This window comes from Phodopus roborovskii, unplaced genomic scaffold, assembly GCF_943737965.1.
Source record: "Phodopus roborovskii unplaced genomic scaffold, PHOROB, whole genome shotgun sequence".
Lineage (NCBI taxonomy): Eukaryota > Metazoa > Chordata > Mammalia > Rodentia > Cricetidae > Phodopus > Phodopus roborovskii.
The window spans coordinates 75,673,106-75,697,631 of record NW_026126418.1 but is presented as its reverse complement, the minus strand read 5'-3'; the positions used below and the strand labels follow the sequence as shown (position 1 = coordinate 75,697,631).

Genomic DNA, 24,526 nt, shown 5'->3' with positions numbered 1-24,526 from the left:
CCACATACTGGACATATATATGGTGAAGCACACCTGTTATCCTAGATGGAGGAGTGAGGGATATTTTTTTGGGTGTTTCTTTTTGTTTGTTTGTTTTTTGTTGAAACACAGGGTTTCTCTGTGTAGACTTGGAGCCTGTTCTGGAACTGGCTAGCCTCGAACTCACAGAAATCCACCTGCCTCTGCCTCCCAAGTTCTGGGGTTAAAGGCATGTATCACCACTGCTTGGCTTTTGTTTTGTTTTTAATTGACTTTGGGGTGTTCTTTTGAGAGAATGCTGCAGGAGTGAGGGGAGGATCTGGAGGGATGGAGAGGTAGGCAGATTGGGGTGCATGGCATGAAACTCCCAAGGAACCAGTAAAGTTTAAAAGAAAACATAAGTTTAAAAGAAAAAAAAACTATCATTTGCATCAACATGGAGGAACAAGAGGACATCATGGGAAGTGGAATAGGCCAAGCACAAAAGACAACCACATTTTCATTCACTTATTCAGGGTAAAATCAACAAACTCAATAAAATGATGGTTTCCAGATCAGAGGGCTGTTAGCCAAGGGACCAAACAGTATCAGTTTGATAGAAGGTAAGTTGAGGAGTCTATTGCATGTCACAATAATGATAGTTAATGGAGATAGATTATATATATTAAAACTGCTGGGAGCATACATTTTAAGTGGTTTTTACCACAAAAAAAATTATGTAAGGAAACTTAAGTTAAATAAATGGATTTAGGTATTCCAGAATGTACTATAACTATTTATTACTTGTATGGGCCAGTGGGTAAGGGTGATTGCTACTAAGTCTACTGATTTGAATTCCTTGACTAGAATATACATGTTGAAAGAAGAGAACTGACTCCTTTTGTTCTTTGTTCTTTGATATCCATACATGCCCTGTGACACGAACACTTATGCGCACAAGCATGCATACACACAAAATAACAAGTGTAAAAATGTTTAGGTATATAAGACTCTGTATACCACAACACATGTTATAATGAAATGTAATGTCCTCTCTTTTCTGAAAGATTTTATTTTGAAAAGAATCACACCATACTAGTCTAAACGTCTTAAAACATCAAAAACAAGATGCTGAGATTGAGCACATCAGAGCTGAGAACATCTTGTGGTTTTTCTGGGTATGACTGAAGATTCAGAGTTGCTACATGACATGGGGACATAGAGTTGCTTTCTGTAATGGGCAAACAGTGGTTTAAAAGCAAGAGACTTAAAAGAAAAACAAGTGAATACTAGTCACCAAAGTGCACAGCACTGCCTTGCTTGGCCCCCATGTGAAAATGTCGAAAGCTGTTGAGGTATGTCAGAAGTTTGCAGGAAATGAGCCCATAGTAAGTCTCAAACAGCAAACACTCTTTCCCATCATTTATTTCTCTCCATGCCAGTAAAGTTTCAGCATCTGTAGCTTCTGAGGATGTAAAGATGAACTTGTAGCAACATCTGTTATACACAATGTGTCTTTCCCCAGAAAAACTTGAGCTGTGGATGGGTGTAAGGCCTTAGCATAAATCCCTACAAATACCTCAGCGGGTACCATTATAGGTGCTTCTTTCAAGATCACATACACCATCTGAGCCACATGTTGGGACATTATAAATGTCCCACCACTGCAGTAGTCTTGGTAATATTTTTCTGGGTACTCACTAAGAGGGACAAATTCCTGGCTGTGGGGGTCTATGTTAGGTGAATAACTCTTCCTACATAGATACCTTCCAGGTGTTCTTTTAGGCTGAGGAGATAGTCAACCAAGCCTGAGAGATTGATGAACATCTTTTTGTCAGCTTTGAGAATGAATAGGGCATTAGGAAAGAAGGCCACAGCCCACTGGGTCATTGAGATGACTTTCGGGGTTTGGTTTTCTGTACTGTCCAAGAAGATGCCTTCAATAATATCATCGTTCATCTGAGACGCTGCAACTATCTCTGCCTGGAGTATGAGAATTGGGTATCCTTGGACACTGGTCACACTGCCCCAGGTTTTTCTGGTGAGCTCCCTCCTTGTTCCACTCCCTGGGCTACTGAAGATAAGAGAGAGCAGAAAGATGGTGCCTCTGGCTGGCTCAGAACATAATATTTGGAAGGATTACTTATGGATTCCACATTCAGTTTTCTTGTCTTGTTCTTAATTTCAAGAATTTTCATATCAACATGAGGCAAAGAACATAAAAAGTATTCTTCCACAAAGTCAGCTCCAAAGAGCAAGGCATGAAATAGTATGGCATTAAACAGAATGAAACACCACTGGTGAGTCCGAGTCTGCAGAATGTCACCTATGTAAGAAAAGGAGTTGCATGTGTTAAGCTCCATTCCCATACTGTTTATTCTACCCATTAACCCCTGTAGGGGCTTCTCACAGTACTCAGCAATACATTCTATTTTAAGTGTCTATTACTATCACTACTCTCTTCTACTAGATTGCAGTCTCTCTGGTCCCAAGCATTTGCATCTCTCTTCTCCAGTGTTTGTGGGAAGTGGATACTGAGCACAATGTCCATTGCTTACTTCCCTGTTTGGGTGGAATTTTATATATATTTATAACTAGATACTATGTGAGACACTGGAGATACAAAGAAGGATCCGACACAGATATACTGTGCCACATATTGAGTGACATTGTTGTGATTAAAATCTAAGGGACCATACATATACTTCTTTATTGAATGGAAGCACTCGGATCAGTTTCTTCTCTGATTACAAAGGTCAAAGATTGTTTTCCATGATGTGGTTGCTTTGGTGTCCACCATACCCTAGCTATTCATTAGACATTTACATTTCACTATAACTTTCATTTTACTCTAATACTGAACCAGAGACAGCTTTGACTGGCTCTCCTAACCCATCTAGCATGCCTGTCTATGTGGGCAGATTCTTATTATCTGCAGACATCATTCTTTTCAGAGGCCTAAGTGGACCTGTGCCAAGCTTACTGCACCTTATCAAGGAGAGGGAAAGTGCCCATCTGGGAGGGAACAAGCAGAATTGTAACAGAGCTAAGGAACTTTAAAGGACTCAAAACTGTGTGTTAGAACCTTACTGCTAGGAAATAACTTACAGTGAGTTTCCTCTACTGAGCATTTGCACTGTGCCAGCCACTGTGCACTGAGCATTTTAGACCTACTACATTTGGCCCCAGTGACACCCTGTTAAGAAAGATTAACTTCCAAATTAAGCTGAGTACCTGACAGGTTTAATAATCTGCCCAAAAGCACACTGTAAAGGATCAACATAGGTCCATTATTTGAATTTGGATCTGTCAGCATATAACATTCACTTGTAACTACTGAGGAATTCTGACCCCTACTCTTCCTTCACCATGCCAATTGAGTAGGAAAAACAAAACAAAACTTGCAGTTACAAACTGCACTATTTGCCAATTTTCTCAGTGCTATTTACATGTAGAACAACCTATTTTAATAGCTACCAAATGCTCCATAGATGTTCAGAAACTTACCTGCATGTTGTTTGTGAGCAATTTCAGGGCGTTGGGAATGATGAAGTTCCTATGCTAAGTTCTGTGCAATAGAATGTCGGGATAACTGCAGCCCAATAATTGTAGGAAAGTACCTTGAGCCTCCAACTTTAAGGATAAGGTTTCTTGCCAATCACTCTGAGCTTCTGTCCCAGAATACCTGCTGCCTGCATAGGACAGGACAGTGCATGCTTATCGTGTTACAGCAAGAGAGAATCCAGAACAAAAGAGAAAGAAAAAAGCATGTGTACACTCTGTGTCTCATGGGGCAGACTGGGTATTGTTGTTCTGAGCTCCAAGAAAAATACATGTGGGGGCTGGGCAGTGGTGGTGCATGCCTGCCTGTAATTCCAGCACTTGGAAGGCAGAGGCAGGTGGATCTCTGAGTTTGAGGCCAGCCTGGTCTACAGAGTGCCAGGACAGGATTCAAAGCTACACAGAAACACTGTCTCGAAAAACAAAAACAAAAACAAAACAAAACAAAACAGTAAAATACATGTGGAAGTTCAGACAATCCTTCATCTATATTATGTTTGCACAACATCACCTCCCAAAGAGAAAAATGATGTGTGGTGTCTCAGGAATAATGCCTAATCCCCAGTACATGCACATGGTAAGACTGGTCTAAACATTCATTAAGGAATACATGTGATCACATGTTTTTTTCTCCCCCAAAGAAACATTATATATTCTATGTGTCTTATTGAGAGAGATTCTGAATTCCTGGTTTAAGCTTTGTAAGATATTTATTAAATAATAAGAAATACTGTTGGGTGGTGGTGGCCCATGCCTTTAATCCCAGCACTTGGGAAGCAGAGAGAGGTGGATCTCTGAGTTTGAGGCCAGCCTCATCTACAGAGTGAGTTCCAAGACAACCAGGGCTACACAGAGTAACCCTCTCAAAAAAAAAAAACAAGAAAAAGAAAAGAAATATAAACCAGATGTGTTGGTGCATGACTTTAATCTAGTACTGGAGAGGCAGAGGCAGGTGGATCTTTTATATGGAGACCAATCTGGTCTGCTAGTTCCAGGACAGCCAGGGGTACACAGAGAAACACTGTCTCAAAAGACAAACATACTCAAACAAACATAAGAGTAAGTACTTAGGGGAAGAAAAGGGAAATAGCATAGTAGGGTAGTCAAGAAAACAGGTTTTGTCTGAGAATGCCATAACGAAGCGATACTTGATATACTAATTTGAAAAATAAGTAAAAAAAAAAAAAACAAAAACAAAAACAAAAACTACTGGACAATGAAAAGGAACTATGCTATGGCCATACACACAGACATAATATACATTATGTAAGTTCTCTCAACAACTATCATCCAGTCTTGGAAATTTTTTTACCAAGTGGGAAAATCCAAATTAAAGGAAGTTTTCACTTGTACTGAATCTAGCAATTAAATGTGTCTTATATTTGTTTTTGCATAATTATGTTTTTGCAATTTTCTTTTCCTGCCTTTTTTTCCTGGTCACAAATTTTGTTTGCAGATCTTCTCTGGGCTTCAAATTTAGGATTAAGTTTCCTTTTTAGGTGAGAGAGTCAAGTAATATTACCTGTGGGGTAATGAGGTTTAATAAGGATCAGGAGAAACAAATAGGCCAAACAGATGTTTATTCAAGGAGAAATAACATAGACAGATGAATACCAGCAGGTTCCTGGTCCCAAGGATGCCTCCAGATGTTCTCCTGTGCCCATGCTTCAAGCAGGAGTCCCTTACTCAGCCTTAGTTCCCCCAGGTAACATCCGCCCCTGTCCCCACCCCCAATGAGCATGGTCTGTGCCACAGGTGCAGACAATTGAGTATCTCTCACTACACTGGGGAAGCTCCATTTGAAATTTGCAGTTTGGATTATCAAACATCTACCCAGGGGAGGCTGAGACCAGTGTGGCAAATAGATATTGGTGCATGGCTTTGCTTCCAACCTCCCCTGTATGTTTATCTCTTCCTCAATTTTATATAACATTGTCATCAATCAATCTCTGGTGTGGATGTCGACTATGGTTTCCTGTTGCCTGCCAGATCAAATTTGCTCTCTTGGGGCCTCGTTTTGAGGACCAGACACTTGGCTTACATCACAAACAATTATCTCCAATGCTTGAAGTGCTCTGAATGGTGTCAGAGCACACAGACCGTTGTTGTGCTTTGCTACTTACTGCACATGTGACTCTCTGGTTTAGATTGTATGTTGTGTCTTTAAAGCAGAGAATTATTCTGTCCAGTATGGCAGCTTTTAGCCACACGTGGCTACATAAATGTAAATTAACTGAAACATGCTAGGTGTGTTTCAGTACAAGAGGCTAGTGACTGCCTTATCTGAGGGAACCAAGAGAACATTTTACCATTGCTGAGGCCTTATTGGTGCTCTTAGGTAAGATACAGATGCATGGGTGCCTATGAACGTAGCTTATGAGCCCAGACAGGCACAAGGCGGTAACTGGTGTTCTGAAAATGATTTGTGCTTAAATCCTGTGGTGATGTTTTGTTTATGATTCAACAAATAAAGTTTGCCTAAAGATCAGACTGCAAAGCTAGCCGTAGAGACCAGGCAGTGGTGGCACACACCTTTAAACCCAGCACTTGGGAGACAGAGGCAGACAGATCTCTGTTAGTTCAAGGACACCCTGAGCTACATGAAATCTATCCAGTCTAAAAGAGAAACAGAGCTCACACAAGGGTGATCTCAGCACCTGGGATCCCACGCCTTTAATCCCAGCACTAGAGAGGAATGAATGTAAGGCAGGAGGAGTCTGAGGAGAAGTACAGTTGGTAGCACTCTGAAGTTCGGTGGATCGCCCCTTCTGTCTGCGCCCTGATAGATAGAGGTAAGAACTCTCTAGTGGCTGGCCACTTAGCTTTTCTGATCTTCAGTTTTAATCCGGAAAATCTGTGTCTGGATTTTATTATTTGTGCTACATCTGTTGCCCATGACCCTGAGATTAACACTCTCGTGCTCTACCTGTTAGTATTCAGATATCTGTACTGACCTGTCCTTTGGGTTCTGACAGGATACACCCTCAGCTGTAGCCACTAAGAGCACTACCTGTGCATATTCACTATATTCCCTTTTAAAGGGCCCTGCCCACCCCCATCCTTCTCTCTCTCTCTCTCCTCTTCTCTCCCTCCTTGCTCTTTCCTCTCTCCTCTCTCCATATGCTCCTATCTCCAGAGGCTGGTCCCCCCCCTTGCTCCTTTTTATGAAAGGTTTTTATAAAAAACCTCTCTGAACCCTGTCAACTGGCATCTTTCTGTTGAGTACCACTTTTCTTAAATTACAACACTACTGACTGAGTGACTGTAACTGTAGGCAAAATACCCAAATCATCTCTAAATATATGGATAATAATAGAAACTACCTTATAAAGTTGTAGAAATTTAAATAATAGCATATATATATATATATATATATACATATATATATAGTGTTTACATCTGTGAAACACTTGACACAGTTGTGGTTTTTTTTATTTCATTTTGTTTTTTGTTTATTTGAGATAGGGGTTCTCTGTGTAGCCCTGGCTGTCCTTGAACTGACTCTGTAGACCAGGCCAGCTTCAAACTCAGAGATTCACCTGCCTCTGCCTCTCAAGTGCTGGGATTAAAGGCACATTGGATGCCATCTGTAGTTGGACTTTTTTGTCAAGACTGCAAACTCCCAAATAATGACACAAAGATTTTTTATTAATTGTGAAAACTTGGCCTTACCCTAGGCTTGTGCCATTATCTCTTATATCTTAAATCAACTCATATCTTTTAATGTATATTTTTTACATGGCTTGGTTGCCTTTACTCTGTACTGCCCATGCTGCTTTCTCAACATCTGGCTGGGGACTCCATCTTTCTTCTTCCCAGAGCTTTCTCTACCCAGAAGTCCCTGCTATACCTCTTGCCTGGCTATTGGCCGTTTATTAAACCAATCACAGCGACACGGCATCAAGGAGTATTCCACAGCAAGAGGGCCAAGCACACATGCTAGGGAGGGGTGAAGACAGCAGCAGCCAGTGGCTCTGTAGGAGTTGTTCTTAAGGAGAAAAGGGGAAGTCTGCCAGACTGAGTTGAGAAGTCCTGACAACAGGTTAATCAGTGCAGATAATTATGAATTTGAATTGCTAGACCTTGGTGTTTTGGTGTTTGGACCTTGGTAGTCAGCCTTAGGAATGAGATGGGCATAAGGAAGTGGCCAAATAAGTGAACAGACATTGGTGGCTAGCTTTAGGAATGTGGAAGTTTAAATGAGCAATGGAGAGGGAAATGTGGAAGACAAGACCGACTGGCACCATGTTTGCATGCTGGGGCCTGTTAGAACCCTTCAACAACTGTTGGGTTCTGCCTTGTGCCCTCCCTGCCTTGAGCAAAGAAACTTTCAGTCAAAGAGTCAGTCTATACTACTCTTTTGCTAGCACCAACTGTCTAGAAACACTTTAAGATATGCCTTGATAAAAATGCACAACTGCACCTGATAGACCCAGCTCCTGAGGGTACAATCCCATTCAGGGTTGTATGACTTCTGACTATCACAAGTATTAGTGAACTCAGATGACCTTGTGACCATTTCTACCTACACCAGATGTGGAACACTTCTTCCTGTGACTTAGAAACTTCCCGGACTGTTGTGACTGGTCTTGAAGGAGACAGCTGTGATTGACCCAAACACAAATGGCCATAAGTCTGCCTTATACAGACCCTTGTCAGCCATGAACTCAGGCTGCTCAGACTCACTCAGGGAGTCGGCTGGGAGACAGTCTCTTGTGCTCTCCATCCTTGTGTTGTTGCATAATTAAGTCTAGTAAAAGGCTCTTCTCATCACTATCTTGACAACTTTCAATAGTGTGGTCTGAGCTTGCCTCTGAGGACCTGATGGGAAATAGGTGGCCCTCTGGTTTTTTTGTCCTTTTAAGCCTCTGCAAAAAGTGATTGGTGGCCGTTTCCTGGGAACCCTGAAATGGACCTGACCAGAGTCCATCATTCTGGCCAGTCAAATTTGACTCAGAATTGTGGAACTGGTTTTTCTCTTGTGAATCTCAGGTTTAACATGGTCAGCATGGACCGCCTAAAAAGTGGCAAGCTGTTTGACAGCTGAAGGAGCAGCAGCAGAGACGTTTCATGCTGGTCAGGAAAGGAGAGAGACCAGAAGAAATAGATGACAAGAGAGGACAGAGAGCTTGTCAGTTTCTGCCAGGGCAGCAGCCTGCCACTGCCGCCACAGTGTTGCCAGGTGCCTTTCCACCATCAGCTATGTGGCCTGGCAGCCGCTGAACGCTAGGCACAGCTCTCTTGCTTCCTCTTTCCTATCTTACCACTCTTGCTCCTCTCCTGCCTTTCTTCCTCCTCTTGTCTCTGTCTGCCTGCCTCTCTCATGTCCCCACTCTGACAAGGCATTTTGCTGTTCCCCTTCCCCAATAAACCTTTTGGGCTAAGTATTGCTTGTGGCATTTGCTTGGTGGCAAAGCTTGACAGGGCCTGCTGAAAGGTAGAGCTAAGTAAGGGTCCAGATACTCAAAAGACTGTATTTAAAGGACTGGAGCTGGGTGCCACAAGGTCAAGTTCTCAGCACAAAGGAAACTTACTTGCTCCAGGGAATAAGAAACAAAGATAGGAGACAGAATGAGGAACAAAGTGAAGGGAAATGGGGGAAGTGAGTGAGGAATATTTGCCATGGAGGTGCAAAGGACTGCTTCTGGATAAATGAGACATGTGTGGCCCATAGGCAAATGGCAGTTTATAAGAGGAAAGCTTTCGTTAGGATGAGTTGGCTTGTTTTGATTGGGCATGTTAATTAGGTGAGCCAAAGGGGGCTTCTGATTGCTGGACTTCCATACTTTTGATAGCTGGACCTTGATAGTGAGCCTCAGGACGAGGAAGTGGCCAAGTAAGGGAACAGACCTTGGTGGCTAGCTTTATGAATATAACCAAGGAAGAGGGAATGGAGGAAGGATGAAGCATGCCAGAGGCATGCTTGCCATGCCCAGGCCTGCTGGAGTCCTTCATGTATAAAAACTGTTGACACCCCTCCTCCCGGTCCAGCTCTTGCTCTTGCCTGCTCGTTATCCTGATTGCTGCTGTCAAACAGCAAGGGAAACAAAAACTTTCAAAAAAGAAGAAGGAGGAGAAAAGAAAGAAAAAAAAGAAAAAGCCAGGCAGTGGTGGCACACCCCTTTAACCCAGCACTCAGGAGGCAGAGGCAGGCAGGTCTCAATTCAAGGCCAGCTTGGTCTACAGAGGGAGTTCCAGGACAGACAGAGCTACACAGAGAACCTAGTCTCGAAAAACAATAACAAAAAACAAACAGCAATAACAACAAACCTACCACATAGCAGCATTGAAGAGCTTCTTGCTCACCATGGTTTCTATCTGGAGAGAGTGAAAGGATGCCAGTCAATGGATAAATTGTTAATCCCACCGCTGGAGAATAAGGCCATTACCACAGTTTAAAGCCAAATTTGAAGCAAACTTCAATTAAATATTGGCCAGGTGGATGTGATCTATCCAGATCCATACCCGGTTTCCCAGGAAATGGCCCAGAGCCAAGTTTTACAAGGACTTAAAACTTAAAATGTAACTTTGGCTCTCACAAAGTAACTTAAATGTTACCGAGAACGTCCGTCTCCATGGTTGAGTAACCGCGTTTTGGGCACAGAGATCATGTGTTATGATTCATGCCTACCTCACTTGGCTGCCCCTCTCCAACTCTCTTAACCATGTTTTGTTTTCTACAGCACTTGCTTCTTTCCACAGTTTGTGTGGTTGTTTATGTTGTCTTTCTCCCATGACTAGATTTGGACCTCACACGGTTAGGAATTTGTTCATCTGTGCCAGTATCATGTTTGGGATGTATCAAGTGTTAATGGGTTGTCTGGATTTGGATACATCTCAATTGGGAGCCTTAGTCCTCGGTGAAAAATTACTTCCAACTTGGTGAAAAACAAGGGTAGATGAGGAACATAAACACTCTGTGAAAATCTAGATAGATGCCTTGAAACGAAGCTTTATTCCAGGATCACTAGGACTAAGCGAAGACAGGTGGTAGGAAATGTTCTGCCCCTCTCCACCGCCCGACCATTCTTCCTCACCTTCCGGGTGGGCGGGGACCGGAAGTACAGCCGTTTCCGCCTGGAGCTGGGCGCTGGGTGCCGGGAGGGACGCGCGGAGATGACGCAAGCAGCACCGGAAGCCGCTCCCCTGTGAGGCTGCGGACCAGAGCAGCGGCCGTAGGTCCAGGTATGTATGGGCTCTGGGCTGGGCGGGCTTGGGCAGGGATTCTGATCGCGGGCGGCGTTGCTGACCAGCCGTCTCGGCCTGTCTTCTCCCTCTCCCCGCAGGCGCCATGGCTGCGGAGCGGACCCGGCCGCTGCGAAGCTCTGGCGGCCCGAGCGCGCCTAGTCGGTGTGAGCCCGGCGCGAGGTCCCGGGCCCCGGGGCGCTCGCTCAGGTCAGTGCCGCGCAGAACACGGCTCCGGGAGCAGGGGACCAAGGGACTCATGAGCGGGCTGAGGAATTCAGAGTTCATTTTAGAAACAGGAAAATTAGATTTAAGAGTTCCTGCCTTCTGGTGCCTGTTTCCCTAGATGCGAAATGAATTAACATTGATGCACTAAGGCTACCGGTTTGATGAAAGATAAGTGTGGAAAGGTGGTTTGTAAAATATAGAACGTTATAGAGCGTGTAGGAAGGCACCGTACTTGTGGGTGTGCTTTGAAAACGGGTGTGTATTTGGGATGCTGCTTTAAAGAAAAAAAAGGCCGAAATAACTGTATTCATACTACATAATAACAGTAATTGGCATTTATGGCAGGCTTATAGTGTACCAGATACTGTACAGAACGCTTTATCTTATTTAATCCTCACAAACACCTGTAGGTAAAACTACCAGGCTACAGTTTACAAGTGAGGAAATATGCTTGAAATAACAGGAGCAAGTGAAATTCCAGGGCCCGTGTTTTATAAACATTATTTTAATTTTTTCAAAGCTTTAAAAAAGAAAGAAAGAAAAGCCTCCAAACTAGGGCCCTTTAGGCCATGGGTGGCTGTGGACTCCAGTAGTCTCAACATTCAGGCAACTGAGGCCGGAGAATTATGAACTGGAGACCAGTCTGGGCTGCATTGCAAAAGCCTGTCTCAAAACAAACAAACAAAACAAAACAAAACAAAAAAAAGAAAGAAAGAAAGAAAAGAAAAGCAATTGTCTAAATTCACAAGCAAAGAGAGGAAAATATTTTTAAGATAGTATATTAACATGTTTTAAATACAAAAAGATTTATGTTTAAAAGGGACTCCATCCCCTTTTCTTGTTTTTCTTGTTCTCTCTGGAAGAAACCTATTTAATCAGTTTCCTGAATATTCACAAAATATTTTTATGTACATATAATCCTCTGTGCACACATGCACACGTTTTTAAAGCATCTGATTCTTTTTTCCTTTTTGGTTTTTTGAGACAGGACCTTTCTACATGGCTCTGGCTGTGCTGGAACTACCTATGTAGATCAGGCTGGCCTCAAACTCAGAGATTTCCCTGCCTCTGTCTCTGAGTACTCAGATTAAAGATGTGTGCCACCATGCCTGGCCTGCCCCTGCTTAACTGGTTGTACTTGGTAGGAAGAGGGATGGGGGCAAAAAGATAACCTTTCCAACAACAAATATCTACCTTTTATTCTTTACAAAATTACATTTTTTGTGTGCGGTATGTGTGTGTGCTGGAGTGTGTGTGTAAGCGAAAGAACAGCTTTATGAAGTTAGTTCTTGCCTTCCATCTTTACATGGTGTCTTAGTTTGTTTTTTATTGCTGTGAAGGGATGCCATGACCATGACAACTCTTATAAATTAATACATTTAATTGAGGAGGCTCAGTTACAGTTTCAGAGGTTCAGTCCATTGTCATGATGGGGAGCATGGTAGAGTACAGGCAGGTGTGGTACTAAAGTAGTTGAGAATCCTACATCTTTCAGGCAAGAAGTTGACTGACTGTCACACTGAGGGAACCTTGAGCAAAAAAGACCTCAGAGCCTGCCCCTTCACCAACCAGTGATACACTTCCTCTAACAAGGCCACACCTCCTAATAGTGCCCCTCCCTTTGGGGACCATTTTCTTTCAAAAACCACATTTTACTCCCTGGCCCCCCAAGGTTTATAGCCATATATTAATGCAAAAATGCATTCAGCCCAGATTCTAATATCTCCATAGTCTATAACAGACTCAAACTTGTTTCAAAGTCTCTTCTGAGATGCATGGCAATCTCTTTACTGTAATCCCCTATAAAATCAAAATCAAAAAACAGGTCATATACTTACAACATAGAATGGCACAGGATATACATTATCATCCCAAAACATGAGGAAAAGAGCATAGTGAGGAAATAACGGACTACAGGACTGAAAACATCTGGGCAAACTCCAAACTCTGCATCTTCATGTCTGATATTGAAACACTCTTCAGATCTCCAACTCTGTTCAGCTGTGTTGACTGCAACAGACTTCTCTCTCTTGCGCTGGTTCCACACCCTGTTAGCAGCTCTCCTCTGCAGGTAACCCACTGCTCTGGCAACTCTAACATCGTGGACTTTCCAAGGCCTCCATTCAGGGACACCCTGACACATGCTTAGTCTTAGTGTCTTTATTCCATAACTTCTTTTTTTCTACCCTTAACTCTAACTCCAGAACCACGTAGTCAAAGATGCCAAGGTATGCTGCTTGCTGAGGCTGGAATACAGCCCCCTCATTTACTTAATCTTCACTAGCTTTCTTTCTGTCTTTCACTGCCTAAGTTTGGCTGTCCTGAAACTTGGCCTATAGACCAGGCTGGCCTCAGATTCAGAGATCCTCCCAATGCTAGGATTAAAGGAGTGCCCCATCACACCAGGCTCTAATTCCTTTTTACAGGTTAGAAACTTAGCTGGTTGGGATCTTGCTCTGAGGTCACCACTCCATTTATTTCATTTATCAGTCTGTTTATCTCCTTGAACACAAAATTTAGCTTTATTCCACTTCCTACTATCCTATACGGGCTGTTGAGATTTCATCTGCCACTGGAATTAATTCAAAACTCTTCACTTTAGCCTTAGGCAGACTTTACAGACAAGGGCAAAATTAGCCACCTTCTTCACCAAAATATCACCAGAACAATCTCTAGGTAACAGATTAAATTTCTTCTCCTCTGAAACCTCTTGAATGAGCCCCCCTCCACCTCAATAATTCAAATAACTCTTAGCAACACTGTCTTCCATGCTCCTACTAGTATGGCCGATTAGGCAGTATTTAGACATTCCATTGCTTTCTAAACCCAAAGTCCAAATTCCTCCAAACAAACACATGGTCAGGCCTATCACAGCAATATCCCATTCTGTGGCACCAACTTCTTAGTTTGATTTTTATTGCTGTGAAGAGACTCCATGATCATGACAACTATTATGAGTGAAAACATTTAGTGGGGATGGGGGGCTTGCTTACAGTTTAAGAGGTTCAGTACATTATGGTGGAGTGCTGGAGTACCTGAGAGTCCTACGTTTTGCAGGCAACAGAAAACTAACTGAATGCCCAACCCCACAGTGACACACTTCCTTGAACAAAGCAATGCCTCCTAATTGTGATCCTTCCTTTGGGGGCCATTTTCTTTCATGCCACCACACATAGGTTTTGGAGATCAGGTCATTAGGTTTTGCCACAAACCCTTTTACGTCCTGAATCTTTTATTCCTTACCTGCACAGGTTGTGGCAGAGTAGAAGAAGAGGAAGCATTCAAACTTTGTACCCACAATGTTTTGCCTGTAAAACAATACAGGGGTGGAAATTTTTGCTTTGGGAGGTGGAGACTGGATAATATTGAGCTGCTACTTTATGTGTAACTGGGCATTGCTAGTAAGGGCAGTAGTACTTAATTTTCTGTGAACCAGGCTAAAATCAAATAATACCGGCACTGCTTTAGTCTTTAAGACCAACATAAATGTAATTGCTTAGAGGTATAGACCAAATTCAGGCTCACATCTCCCACTGTAGGACTGTTTTTCTCAAACTACACATTTCCTCAGATCTTTGTGATTGCTTCTGTTAGAGCTGGAGAACAAGTTTGCATTGAGAAAGGCAAGAGGAGCAAGATAATGAGGGGTGTGCATAGAGAGGAGTGAGCACCTAGGAAGCAATTAGAGCCTTGAGTCAGTAACTGCCTTCCTTTATGAAATTAGTTTGAGCCCTAGAGTTTTTCTTCTAGTTATGAAGGAAACTGTTGTAAGATTATAGGACTGATGCTGTTAGTCAGTCATGTCCATTCCAGCCTAGACTACATAAAGGAGTCCTGCCGGGCATTTATAGTAATGGAACTAAAGTACTGTTGGACATGTCTCTGCTTCGTTTCTGATCCTCATGCTGCTGAAGTTGGGACAGTAGCTTCTGTTTTACAGGCAGAAACATAGACATTGGTTGATCATTCCCATGATCACATAGGAAGTGGCTGAATCAGCTTTCAAAAAAAAATCAGCTTTTCATTTACCCCAGTCTCCTCAGTATCCATCAGTCCAGTCTCTTCATACTAATGGGAAACTCGATTCTGCAATTAGTTGTTCTGCTGTTGGAAGGAATGTTGTGATGAATTAAAGCACCTCCTATTGAATTGAAATCCCATTTCCTGAGGCTTCCCTGGGGACCTTGTGTTGCCTGTACATGGCATTATTCCTAGAGGCTCTGTAAACAAGTTCAATTTAGACCTGTGGCTTTAAGGAACTTCCTTCCAAAATTAGTTGGTTCTTTTAGAAAAGTAAAAGTTGGTGAGTTTTAGTAGTAAGCTCTGAGTAGTCAGATGATTTTAGACAGGCTTTGTGGTACACACCTGTCATGTCATTCTGGTACTCAAGGGTGCTGGGGCTCAGTGAAAATCAATAGCTACAGTGCCCACTGAAACAAATGGCTTAGTCTTATAACTAATTATTCTTGAGGGTAGGATTTTCTGGGTGTATTGCAGAGGAACTGTGCTAAGGGTCAGACAGAGGAAGCTTATTTTTTGAGATGAGTTGATGAGAACATGTAGACCCATACCCCTGACTTGGAGTAGTCTTCAGAAGACCAAGCTGTTAACTGGAGAGGACTGATTGAAACATTCCGTTGCTTCTACTAACACACAGTTTTGTGTCTGAAACTGTCTTACCAAACTATATACTGAAAACTAGGCTTTTGCTCACTTTTCATAACAAAGATAGACGATAGAGCTAACTTTTTATAGATCTAATCTAGGTAACATGTCAGGAAAGAGATTTATTTTCTTCCAGGTTGAACTTTAAATTTTTTTTTAACTAGGTGTCAATCTTGTAAGAAATCAGAGGAACACCTACCTTTCCCACAGCTGTGAAACTGTCTGAACATAATAAAAATCAAACTAAGTTCCCATGAACTTGTTACCCAATATTAACATCTATCAACATAGAACAAATCTTTTATTTTATTGGTATTGTTTTCTTTCCATTTGTTTAATTCTCATTGTTGTTATTATTTTTTGTTGTTGTTGTTGTTTACTTACCTTTTTTTTCAAGACACGGTTTCACAGTGTAACCCTGGCTGTCCTGGAGCTTGCTCTGTAGACCAAGGCTGACTTCTCATCACAAGATCCATCTGCCCCTGCCTCCTGAGTACTGGGATTAAAGGTGGGCACCACTGCCCAGCTGCTGTACTGATCTTGAAAGCACCGGCCTTTATTCTCTTCTGCCATTTCACTAGTTTTGTGACCACAGGTGGTTTACTTAGCTTCTGGTACCTGTAGATTCTTCATTTGTAAAGTGTAAATGACACGTAGGGGTTTTTTTTTTTTGGTTTGGTTTTTGATTTTTTTTTTTTTTTTTTTTTTTTTTTTTTTTTTGGTTAAGTGTCCAGATGATTATTTTTTGCTTTGTGTATTTGAACTGTGGTCTTGCTATATTGCCCAGTCTGGTCTCCATCTTAATGATGTCTTAGGGCAGCCTCTGAGTGGCTAGGATTGCAGGCATGTTCCACTGTTGCTTTATCTTGTAGGCTGCAAGGGTCCTCATGGTTCTCTAGGGAACATGGGTAAGACTTGTCACTAGTTTATGTGAGGCTTCTAAAGGAGACTGCAAGGCCTTTAGTAATCCATGTTCTAACAGGCAGTGCTGTAAGGGAGATGTCACACCAGAAGACCTGCTGCACAAAGCTCATTACACGCTTATTTCTCTTTCCTCTTCACATCCTTTTGCTTCAGCATCTATTGTAAAACCAAGTCATTAATTTTGTGACTTTGGATGGCAGATCATGTTGTACCCAGCATAACTAATGCATAGGTCACAGTTTCAGAGATTTGCTTTGTGTATGTTACGTCCTGGTGCTATTATTGTGATTTTATTTCCCAAAATAAACTGTATTTAGTAAGGAATTTAGTGAAGAAGCAGTTTTGTAATGGGATGGATGCAGGGTTGTATGCAGAATAAAATACACTCTTAATGAATGTTCTGTATATCTTTTTTGGTGAAGATCTGTGTGGCAAGCAAGCATTAGATAGACTTCAAAAGGAGCAAGTCACACACTGACATAAGTTCCTCTGACATTTGTTATATCACGATTTGTAAAAATGTTTTCCTAGATGCATTTCCTTTTGTGTGCATGGAAACATTCAGTGTAGTTTTTAACTATAAAGTAACTAAGCATAAAATTGTAATACCATTTTTACACTAATTTTTAATACTTATTTATTAGTATTCTTGCTTAAACAATCTTTTTGAACAGAACTAATACAATATTTTGATGTGCCACAGGTAAATATTTCCATAACCTTATGGAGAGAAAGGACTTTGAGACATGGCTTGATAACATTTCTGTTACATTTCTTTCTCTGACGGACTTGCAGAAAAATGAAACTCTGGACCACCTGATTAGTCTGAGTGGGGCAGTCCAGCTCAGGCACCTCTCCAATAACCTGGAGACTCTCCTCAAGCGGGACTTCCTCAAACTCCTTCCCCTGGAGCTCAGTTTTTATTTGTTAAAATGGCTCGACCCTCAGACTTTACTCACATGCTGCCTGGTCTCTAAGCAGTGGAATAAGGTGATAAGTGCCTGTACAGAGGTGTGGCAGACTGCCTGTAAAAATTTGGGCTGGCAGATAGATGATTCTGTTCAGGACGCACTGCACTGGAAGAAGGTTTACTTGAAGGCTATCTTGAGGATGAAGCAGCTGGAGGAACATGAAGCCTTTGAGACCTCATCACTAATTGGACATAGTGCCAGAGTGTATGCACTTTACTACAGAGATGGACTTCTCTGCACAGGTAAGGGCCTGGGCAAGTCCCCAGGGAGGGGAAGCAGGGTTCCTTCTCTCTACTGAGTTACAAGACTGGTTCTTGTAAGCTCGCTCCCTCTTGAGAAGAGCAAATGTTTCACCAACATTTGTAGTGGCACTTCCCTCTTGCTCTTCTTCCCCTTGGAGAAGAGTTGTTTTTATACAGATTTATTCAGACAGTTTTTAAAGTGTATTGTGAATCTTACACTTTTCTTCCATGTTTGTTAATTTTGTGTCTTATCATTAAAAAAAACACTTTAGGTCTGCAAGAACATTTTAGATGAATTATTTAACCTGTATTTATTTCCTTGCCTTTAAAATAATGGGAAAGAACAAATTCCTTCCATGCTCTAAAATCCTGTGACCCTAAGAATAGGATGTTGAAAGTTGGGACATGGAAACAGTGACAGCTGGATGCTTTGTAAACTAGGCATTTAAGTGACTGTTTGACACACTGTTCTGTATAGTTCACAAAGAATGATTACCATTGCAGTGCTTTCAGCTTTGAATGAGTTTGTTAAGTCTATGGCAGGCAAAAGGTTAGAGAATAAAGAGCAATCAGTAGAATGAAACGACAAATAGCCAAACACCATCAGATTGAGCACTTTAGATATCTAGCAGAGTTGACTGGAACAGCCTGACTGGGAGAGCAAATACAAGATAACACTACCAAGTTTGGGGCTTACAAACCTTCAGCAGAAATCAACTGGAAAAGTCAGCCACCACTGTTGTTCCTTTGATACTACTATTGCCTAAGAAACACTCTGCTCCTGCGTGGAGTTTATTGAGAGAGGGGAGAGAAAGGGGAGTAGCTGGTGGCCAACCAAAAGCAGGGGAGAGAGAGAGAGCAAGAGGGGTGGCCAGAGAGAGACGCTTGGCGCGATTGCTTTAAAAGGGGGCTTGTGCATGCATAACTGAGTCCTCTGGCAGCCAGGTAAAGCTTGACATAGAGATGACATGGCCATGAGCGTCCCGCCCATTGTTGGGGGCGGGGATCAGCAGGCTGCTGATTCCTAACCTTTCCACCACTTATTGTTATTAAACAGGTGGGGGTTGAGCATGGCAGGTTAGGGAATAAGGACATTGAGTTCTCAAGACTGCTTCCTGCTGACTTGGGACTGTGATCCTCTTTGGGGGAATTAGAAAGCTGGGGGGGGTGCTGCCATGTCCTCCTAGTAGTTGGTTGTTTCATCACAGTCCTGACTGTATGGAACGCTGGCATCTTTGAGACCTGGCAAGATGTTAGCAGAGCAGAGGACAAGGTTAAGTTTTTTTCCTTAGGTCCAAGTACTTAATGGGAGAAGTGTAAGGTGGGGGAGGGGCTCCCAAGGGGGTCACAAGACAAGGTTAGGAAGTCCCAAGACAGGAAAAAGTTCAGTGAATCTGACCTGTAAATGGATCCAATTCTGCTCCCTGGAACCTAAAGAATCTTTGGGTTTGTGAAACATAAATATTAGACACTTTATCAGCATACTCATGTTAGAAATGATTTGGCTGAAAGAATTAACACATACAACTGGCAGATTTTTAGCACAATGAAAAGCACCTTAATTGTAAGCTTATAGTTACAGTTATGGTCATATAGTGGCATAGTATGGTGTTTAACACAGTAGCTTATTAAAACTTTATTGATTAATGTTAAGACTGTAAACAATAGCAACCTTAAAATACCCATTTTTGAAATCTGTTTTATAACCATTGGAGCCTGGGCTGCTGCTTTAAGCTGACAAAGCTACCAGTCGTCAAAAGCATCAGAGTTCTTGAGAAGGATAAAATTTTTACCTGAATGATTAGAGAGTAACAGAGACTTACTAGCTGGCAGCATGGACAGCCACCCCCAGGTCCTCCACAGTTGTAGTCAGAGGCTTTAAGGACCTCTGCCTTCTGCTGATGGCATGAGACCTGTGGATTAGGAGCTTTTGGAAGACTTACCTACCAATGGCCCAAGCAACGTGGAGAAAGTCGATTCCACTGACTTCTTGTCCACGGTCCTTAGAGCCTTTTGCAGCAGTTGAGATGAAAGGCAGGATTGCTCAGTGGCTAGCATTACCACTTTGTGGGTGGAGCTTCTTCAGTGTCCATCAGTCTTCTTGGAGGAAATGGGTGGTGCCAGCAGCTGGCCTGTCTCTGTTATAAAAGCTTTTTAATGAAACATTTTAAATGCCATATTCTCTAGATTTCTAAAGAGAGAGATCAAGAGGGGGGCCAGAGAGAAAGAGAGAGGCACGCTTGGAGCGATTGCTTTAAAGGGGGGGCTTGTGAATGCGAAACTAAGTCCTCTGGCAGCCAGATAAAGCTTGACATAGAGATGACATGGCCATGAGCGTCCTGCCCATTGTTGGGGACGGGGATCAGCAGGCTGCTGATTCCTGACAACCACCACCTTACTACCCCCTCACTGGAGGCAGCCAGCTGACTTTTCCAAGAGAAAGAGTTATAGAGTAAGACTTCCAATTAGATAGCAGATGACATACATCATCAGGTAGGTGCTAACAGTATTCCCTAAGAAACTGACTGGGGAATTTGAGACAATCCTTTGTACTCCCAGTGGCCTTTTCTCTCCTGGTAAGCCTTCCCATTACTGTAGGCATCTTTTGGTTGGTTGGTTGGTTGGTTGGTTGGTTGGTTGGTTGATTTTGGCTTTTGTTGTTGTTTTTCTCGAGATAGGGTTTCTCTGTAGATTTGGAAGCTGTCCTGGAACTCTATCTATAGACCAGACTGGCCTTGAATTCACAGAGATCTACCTGCCTCTGTTTCCTGAATGCTGGGATTAAAGATGTGCATCACCACTACCTGACATAGGCATTTTTATATTATAGAATAAACAGTAGTAACCTTGGTTGGAAATAATATGCCTTCTAGCTGTTCTGAAAAACACAGTGTTTTAAAAACACTTAGCTGCTTAGTTTTTTCGTTCGTTCTTTCTTTTTTCTTTCTTTCTTCTACCAGTTACAGAGCCAAGGGTCAACTTGTTCTTGGACAAGGTACCTTGGTAGATACTTGAAATAAATCTGCTGGATGTCTTAGTTGCTTTTCTTTTGCTGAGATAAGACACTATGGCCAAAGAAACTTATAAGAGATAAAATTATTTGGGGCTTATGGGTCCAGAGTCCATGGCCATGGCCACAAGCACAGCAACAGAGGAGTAGACAGGAATGGTACTGGAGTAGTAGCTAAGAACATGAAGCAGAGAAAGTTAACTGAGAATGTGTGGGCTTTTGAAGCCCAGTGACATAAATTCTTCCAACAAAACTGCACCTAGTCCTTCCCAAACAGTGCCACCAACTGAGGACCCCCGGGATCATTTTCATTCAAACCACCACACTGGAGGTGGAACACAAGAGCCCTCACTCTTGGGGTATACTTTTAACAAGCTTAAAGCACATGACAGTATACTAAATAATGTACATTGTATATACAGTTGTTAAAAGTTTTAAATTTGTGTTACTATAGAATTATAAGCTGGGCAGTGGTGACACACACCTTTAATCCCAGCACTCAGGAGGCAGAGACAGGTAGATCTCTCTGAGTTCTAGGCCAGCCTGGTCTATAGTTCCAGGTCAGCTAGGGCTGTTACATAGGGAAAGCCTGTCTTGGGGAAGAAAAAAAAAAAGATAAAGGATGTGTGTTATTACAAATGATTCTGATATGTGTCCACATTTAGGCAACACATTTTGATGGGCAAAGTCCTTGAATGGTTCTAGGAGTTTTTTGTTTGTGTTGTTAGATTTATTTACATGAGTATTTTGTCTGCACACCAGAAGATGGCATCAGATTTCATGGGATTAAAGTTATAGACAGTTGTGAACCACCATGGAACTCAAAATCTCTGGAAAAGCAATCAGTGCTCTTAACAACTAAGCCATCTTTTAAGCCGCCCCCCCCCAGTTTATTTTTTTTAATATGTATTTATGCACACATCTGAGTTTAGGTATTTACACATAAGTTTATGTTCCTGCAGAGGCCAGAGTGGATATCAGGTCCCTGATATGGATGTTAGGAACTGAACTAATTAAGAGCCATGTCTTCAGCCTTGCTTCTGGTTCTTACCAACAGTCTTGTCTTAATGCATGTTTGTTTACATCATATACATTGTATATGGAGATCTGTATTCATTGTTCAATCCAGGACATTTTTTAACAAATATTTCTGGAGTGCCAAAACTATTATAATTTTCACTTTTAATATGCATTAATTCATCTTTTGGATAAATATATCATATGGCTATATGTTAGTAAGTATGTGTTCAAGTTTCTGTTTTATGAATATTTGTTTGCATGTCACTCCTCTGCTTGGATTATTTACTTTATGACAGAACCTGGGGCATAATTATCAGTTCTGCAAATGTGACTGGTTCTCTGCTTAGCATCTTTACATGTATACTGAATTACTGTTGTGGCCACATCAGCCATAAATAATATGCTTTACTTTCAGTCTCTCCAGAATCCATCTCAGTATCTTTAATAGTTAAGAGATAAATAACTTCTCAAGATTATTTTTAAGTTGCATTTCTACATACATGTGGTGAGTGATTCTCTGAAGTGCCAGGCACTTTTCTAGTTTGATTAGTCATTTGATTAAGGCATTTCATGTTTTGGTTTGTCACCCTGAACTTGCTTCATGCTTTCTATTTTCCCTCTAAGTGTGATTATTGGAACTTTATCATCCATTTTTCTGTGCATTTGTAGTTGTAACACTCTAGTTATTTATAGTCTGTAGCCTCTTTTATTTAAGATTAAAATATGATGTTGATTTGGCACTCCTTGCTTAAATATTGGCAGCGGGCTCATTATCTTCATGATCACCTTTCTGTTTTGTTTTTTTGAGACATGATCTCTCTGAGTATCCCTGTCTGTTCTGGAACTCACTCTGTACACCAGGCTTTTTTTTTTTTTTTTTTTTTTTTTTTTTTTTTTTCCTACTTTGTTTTTTTTAAAGCCATGTGGATGCTGGGAATAGAACCCATGTCCTCTGCAAGAGCCATCTCAAGCCTCAACTCTAGCTTTAAAAAGTGTGTGTGTGTGTCTGATTTTTGAGCTAGGCCTTCCTTGTGTTTTTAGCTTATGCTGGCCTGAAGCTTATTACATAATGCAGGCTGGCCTCCAGCTTGTAGAAGTTCTCTGAGTGTGCAGTCATGGGCATTCACAGTTACACTCTGCTTCATTTGGTTGTTTTCACACAGTGAAGTTCAGTTATGGGCTGGGGAGATGAATGGGTCAAGCACTTACCATGGAAGTAAAAGGACTGGACTTGGATTTCCCAGAACCCACAAAGATACTAGGTTTGTATGGTAGCCCATTTGTAATTCCAGCTTCCTAAGGCAGAGACCTGGAATCCAGAGAAGAGACATGCTGGTTGTTTTAGCTAATCATATGGTGAGCCCTAGTTGTACTGAGAGAAACTGATTGCCTCATAAGATTGCCTCATAAGGAATAAAGTGATAAAGATTCTGGATGTTCCCCCCAAGGTCTCCACATGCAAATATACATATATACTCATACAAATAGGAAAAAGGAGGGGGGGGGTCTCGATTTTATTTGTTGAAAAGGTTAATGGGAAATAATCTTCAAGTCCTCTAGCTACTTGTAAAGTTTTGTTAATGGATCCAAATCTGCATTGTTTGTTTGTTTTTGGTGCTGGTGAAAAGAAATCCAGGACCAGGCTGCAGAGATGGCTCAGCAGTCAAGAGTACTGTCTAGAGGTCCTGAGTTCAGTCCACATGGTAGTTGCAACCATCTGTAATGATATCTGTCGTCGTCTTCTGGCATACAAGCAGAACAGTATATACAAAATAAATAAATCTAAAGAAAGAAAAAGAAATCTAGGGCCTATGCATGGTAAGTATGCGCTCCACCGCTAAGCCGCATTCAGCCCCCAAACTCTGCATTTTAAGATTAGTTTCTAGAGGTGGCTCAGAGGTTAAGAGCACCAGCTGCTATTCCAGAGGTCACTTGCCTTCCCACAGTGCACCTTCTGCTCTGTTGCATTGTACCATTACCTTGTAGGGTCAATGGCTAGATCTGACTGTGCAAGAAATGCCTCAAGTCTAGATTTTAAAATACTATGGCTAGGTCATGTTCAGCCTGTGGGCAGTAGCTGTGTGGTAATCTCTGGATTGAGAAAAATGAGAGCTGTAACAGCTCAAGTAAGGCGGTGTGACTGAGTGTATAGCTCAGCTCTAATTTAATGTCCTAGCTCCACCCCCACCAAGGAGAGAAAAGGTAGTTAAATTTTGTGGGGGAACTGTTTCAGAGGAACAAGTGATCCCTGTATTAGGGAAAACTAGCTGTGTTTGAAGAACTGAGCAAAATTAGTTTGTTTTCATACAGTGCTTCCTGGCTGGCTCCCACTCACCATGCATGGTTCAGCTGCTTTCTCCAGTGGGAACATCCTGTTGGCCTTGTTTTCCTGCCTGCAGGCTGATGGGACAGTACAGAAGCCAACACACAGGAGTGCTGTTTGTACATGGCTAAAAATCATGGTGATTTTCTAGCATCTAACGTGGGCATTTCTTATTTATGAAGTAGGAATTGGAGTTTGGTTTCTCAGGGCTTCCTTCACACAATGCTTGGTTTCAGCATTTTTTCTGGAACTTTGTTGGGTGTGTTTCTATGACCCTATTATAATTCTTGTATTTGCATCCCTGCAAAGGTGTGTTTCTATGACCCTATAATTCTTGTATTTGTATCCCTGCAAAGCCAACACCATGTAGACAGTACTTAAAAGTTCTACCCTTGTCCCCCATCTGCTGTAGCTGTGGTATCCTCTCTATGCCTTGGTG

At 42.0% G+C, this 24,526-nt stretch overlaps 2 protein-coding genes across 3 annotated transcripts in view; one reads left to right on the top strand and one right to left on the bottom strand.

Annotated features, from left to right (window-relative positions):
- Positions 1-1,247: 1,247 nt before the first annotated feature.
- On the bottom strand, positions 1,248-10,992 carry B3galt9 (beta-1,3-galactosyltransferase 9). Its single transcript, XM_051183879.1, is given in 5 exon segments — positions 1,248-1,516; positions 1,519-1,698; positions 1,701-2,063; positions 2,066-2,284; positions 10,557-10,992. Coding segments are annotated over 5 exon segments (1,467 nt in total).
- Positions 10,595-24,526, top strand: part of Fbxw2 (F-box and WD repeat domain containing 2) — a 27,396-nt gene continuing 13,464 nt past the window's right edge. The window contains exons 1-3 of one of the 2 annotated variants that reach the window (XM_051185275.1): positions 10,595-10,704; positions 10,806-10,914; positions 17,225-17,734. In XM_051185275.1, coding sequence (XP_051041232.1) covers positions 17,245-17,734 — 490 coding nt within the window. In that variant the 5' untranslated portion in view covers positions 10,595-10,704; positions 10,806-10,914; positions 17,225-17,244. The remainder of the gene's footprint in view (positions 10,705-10,805; positions 10,915-17,224; positions 17,735-24,526) is intronic. The other variant, XM_051185276.1, reaches the window with a different exon arrangement.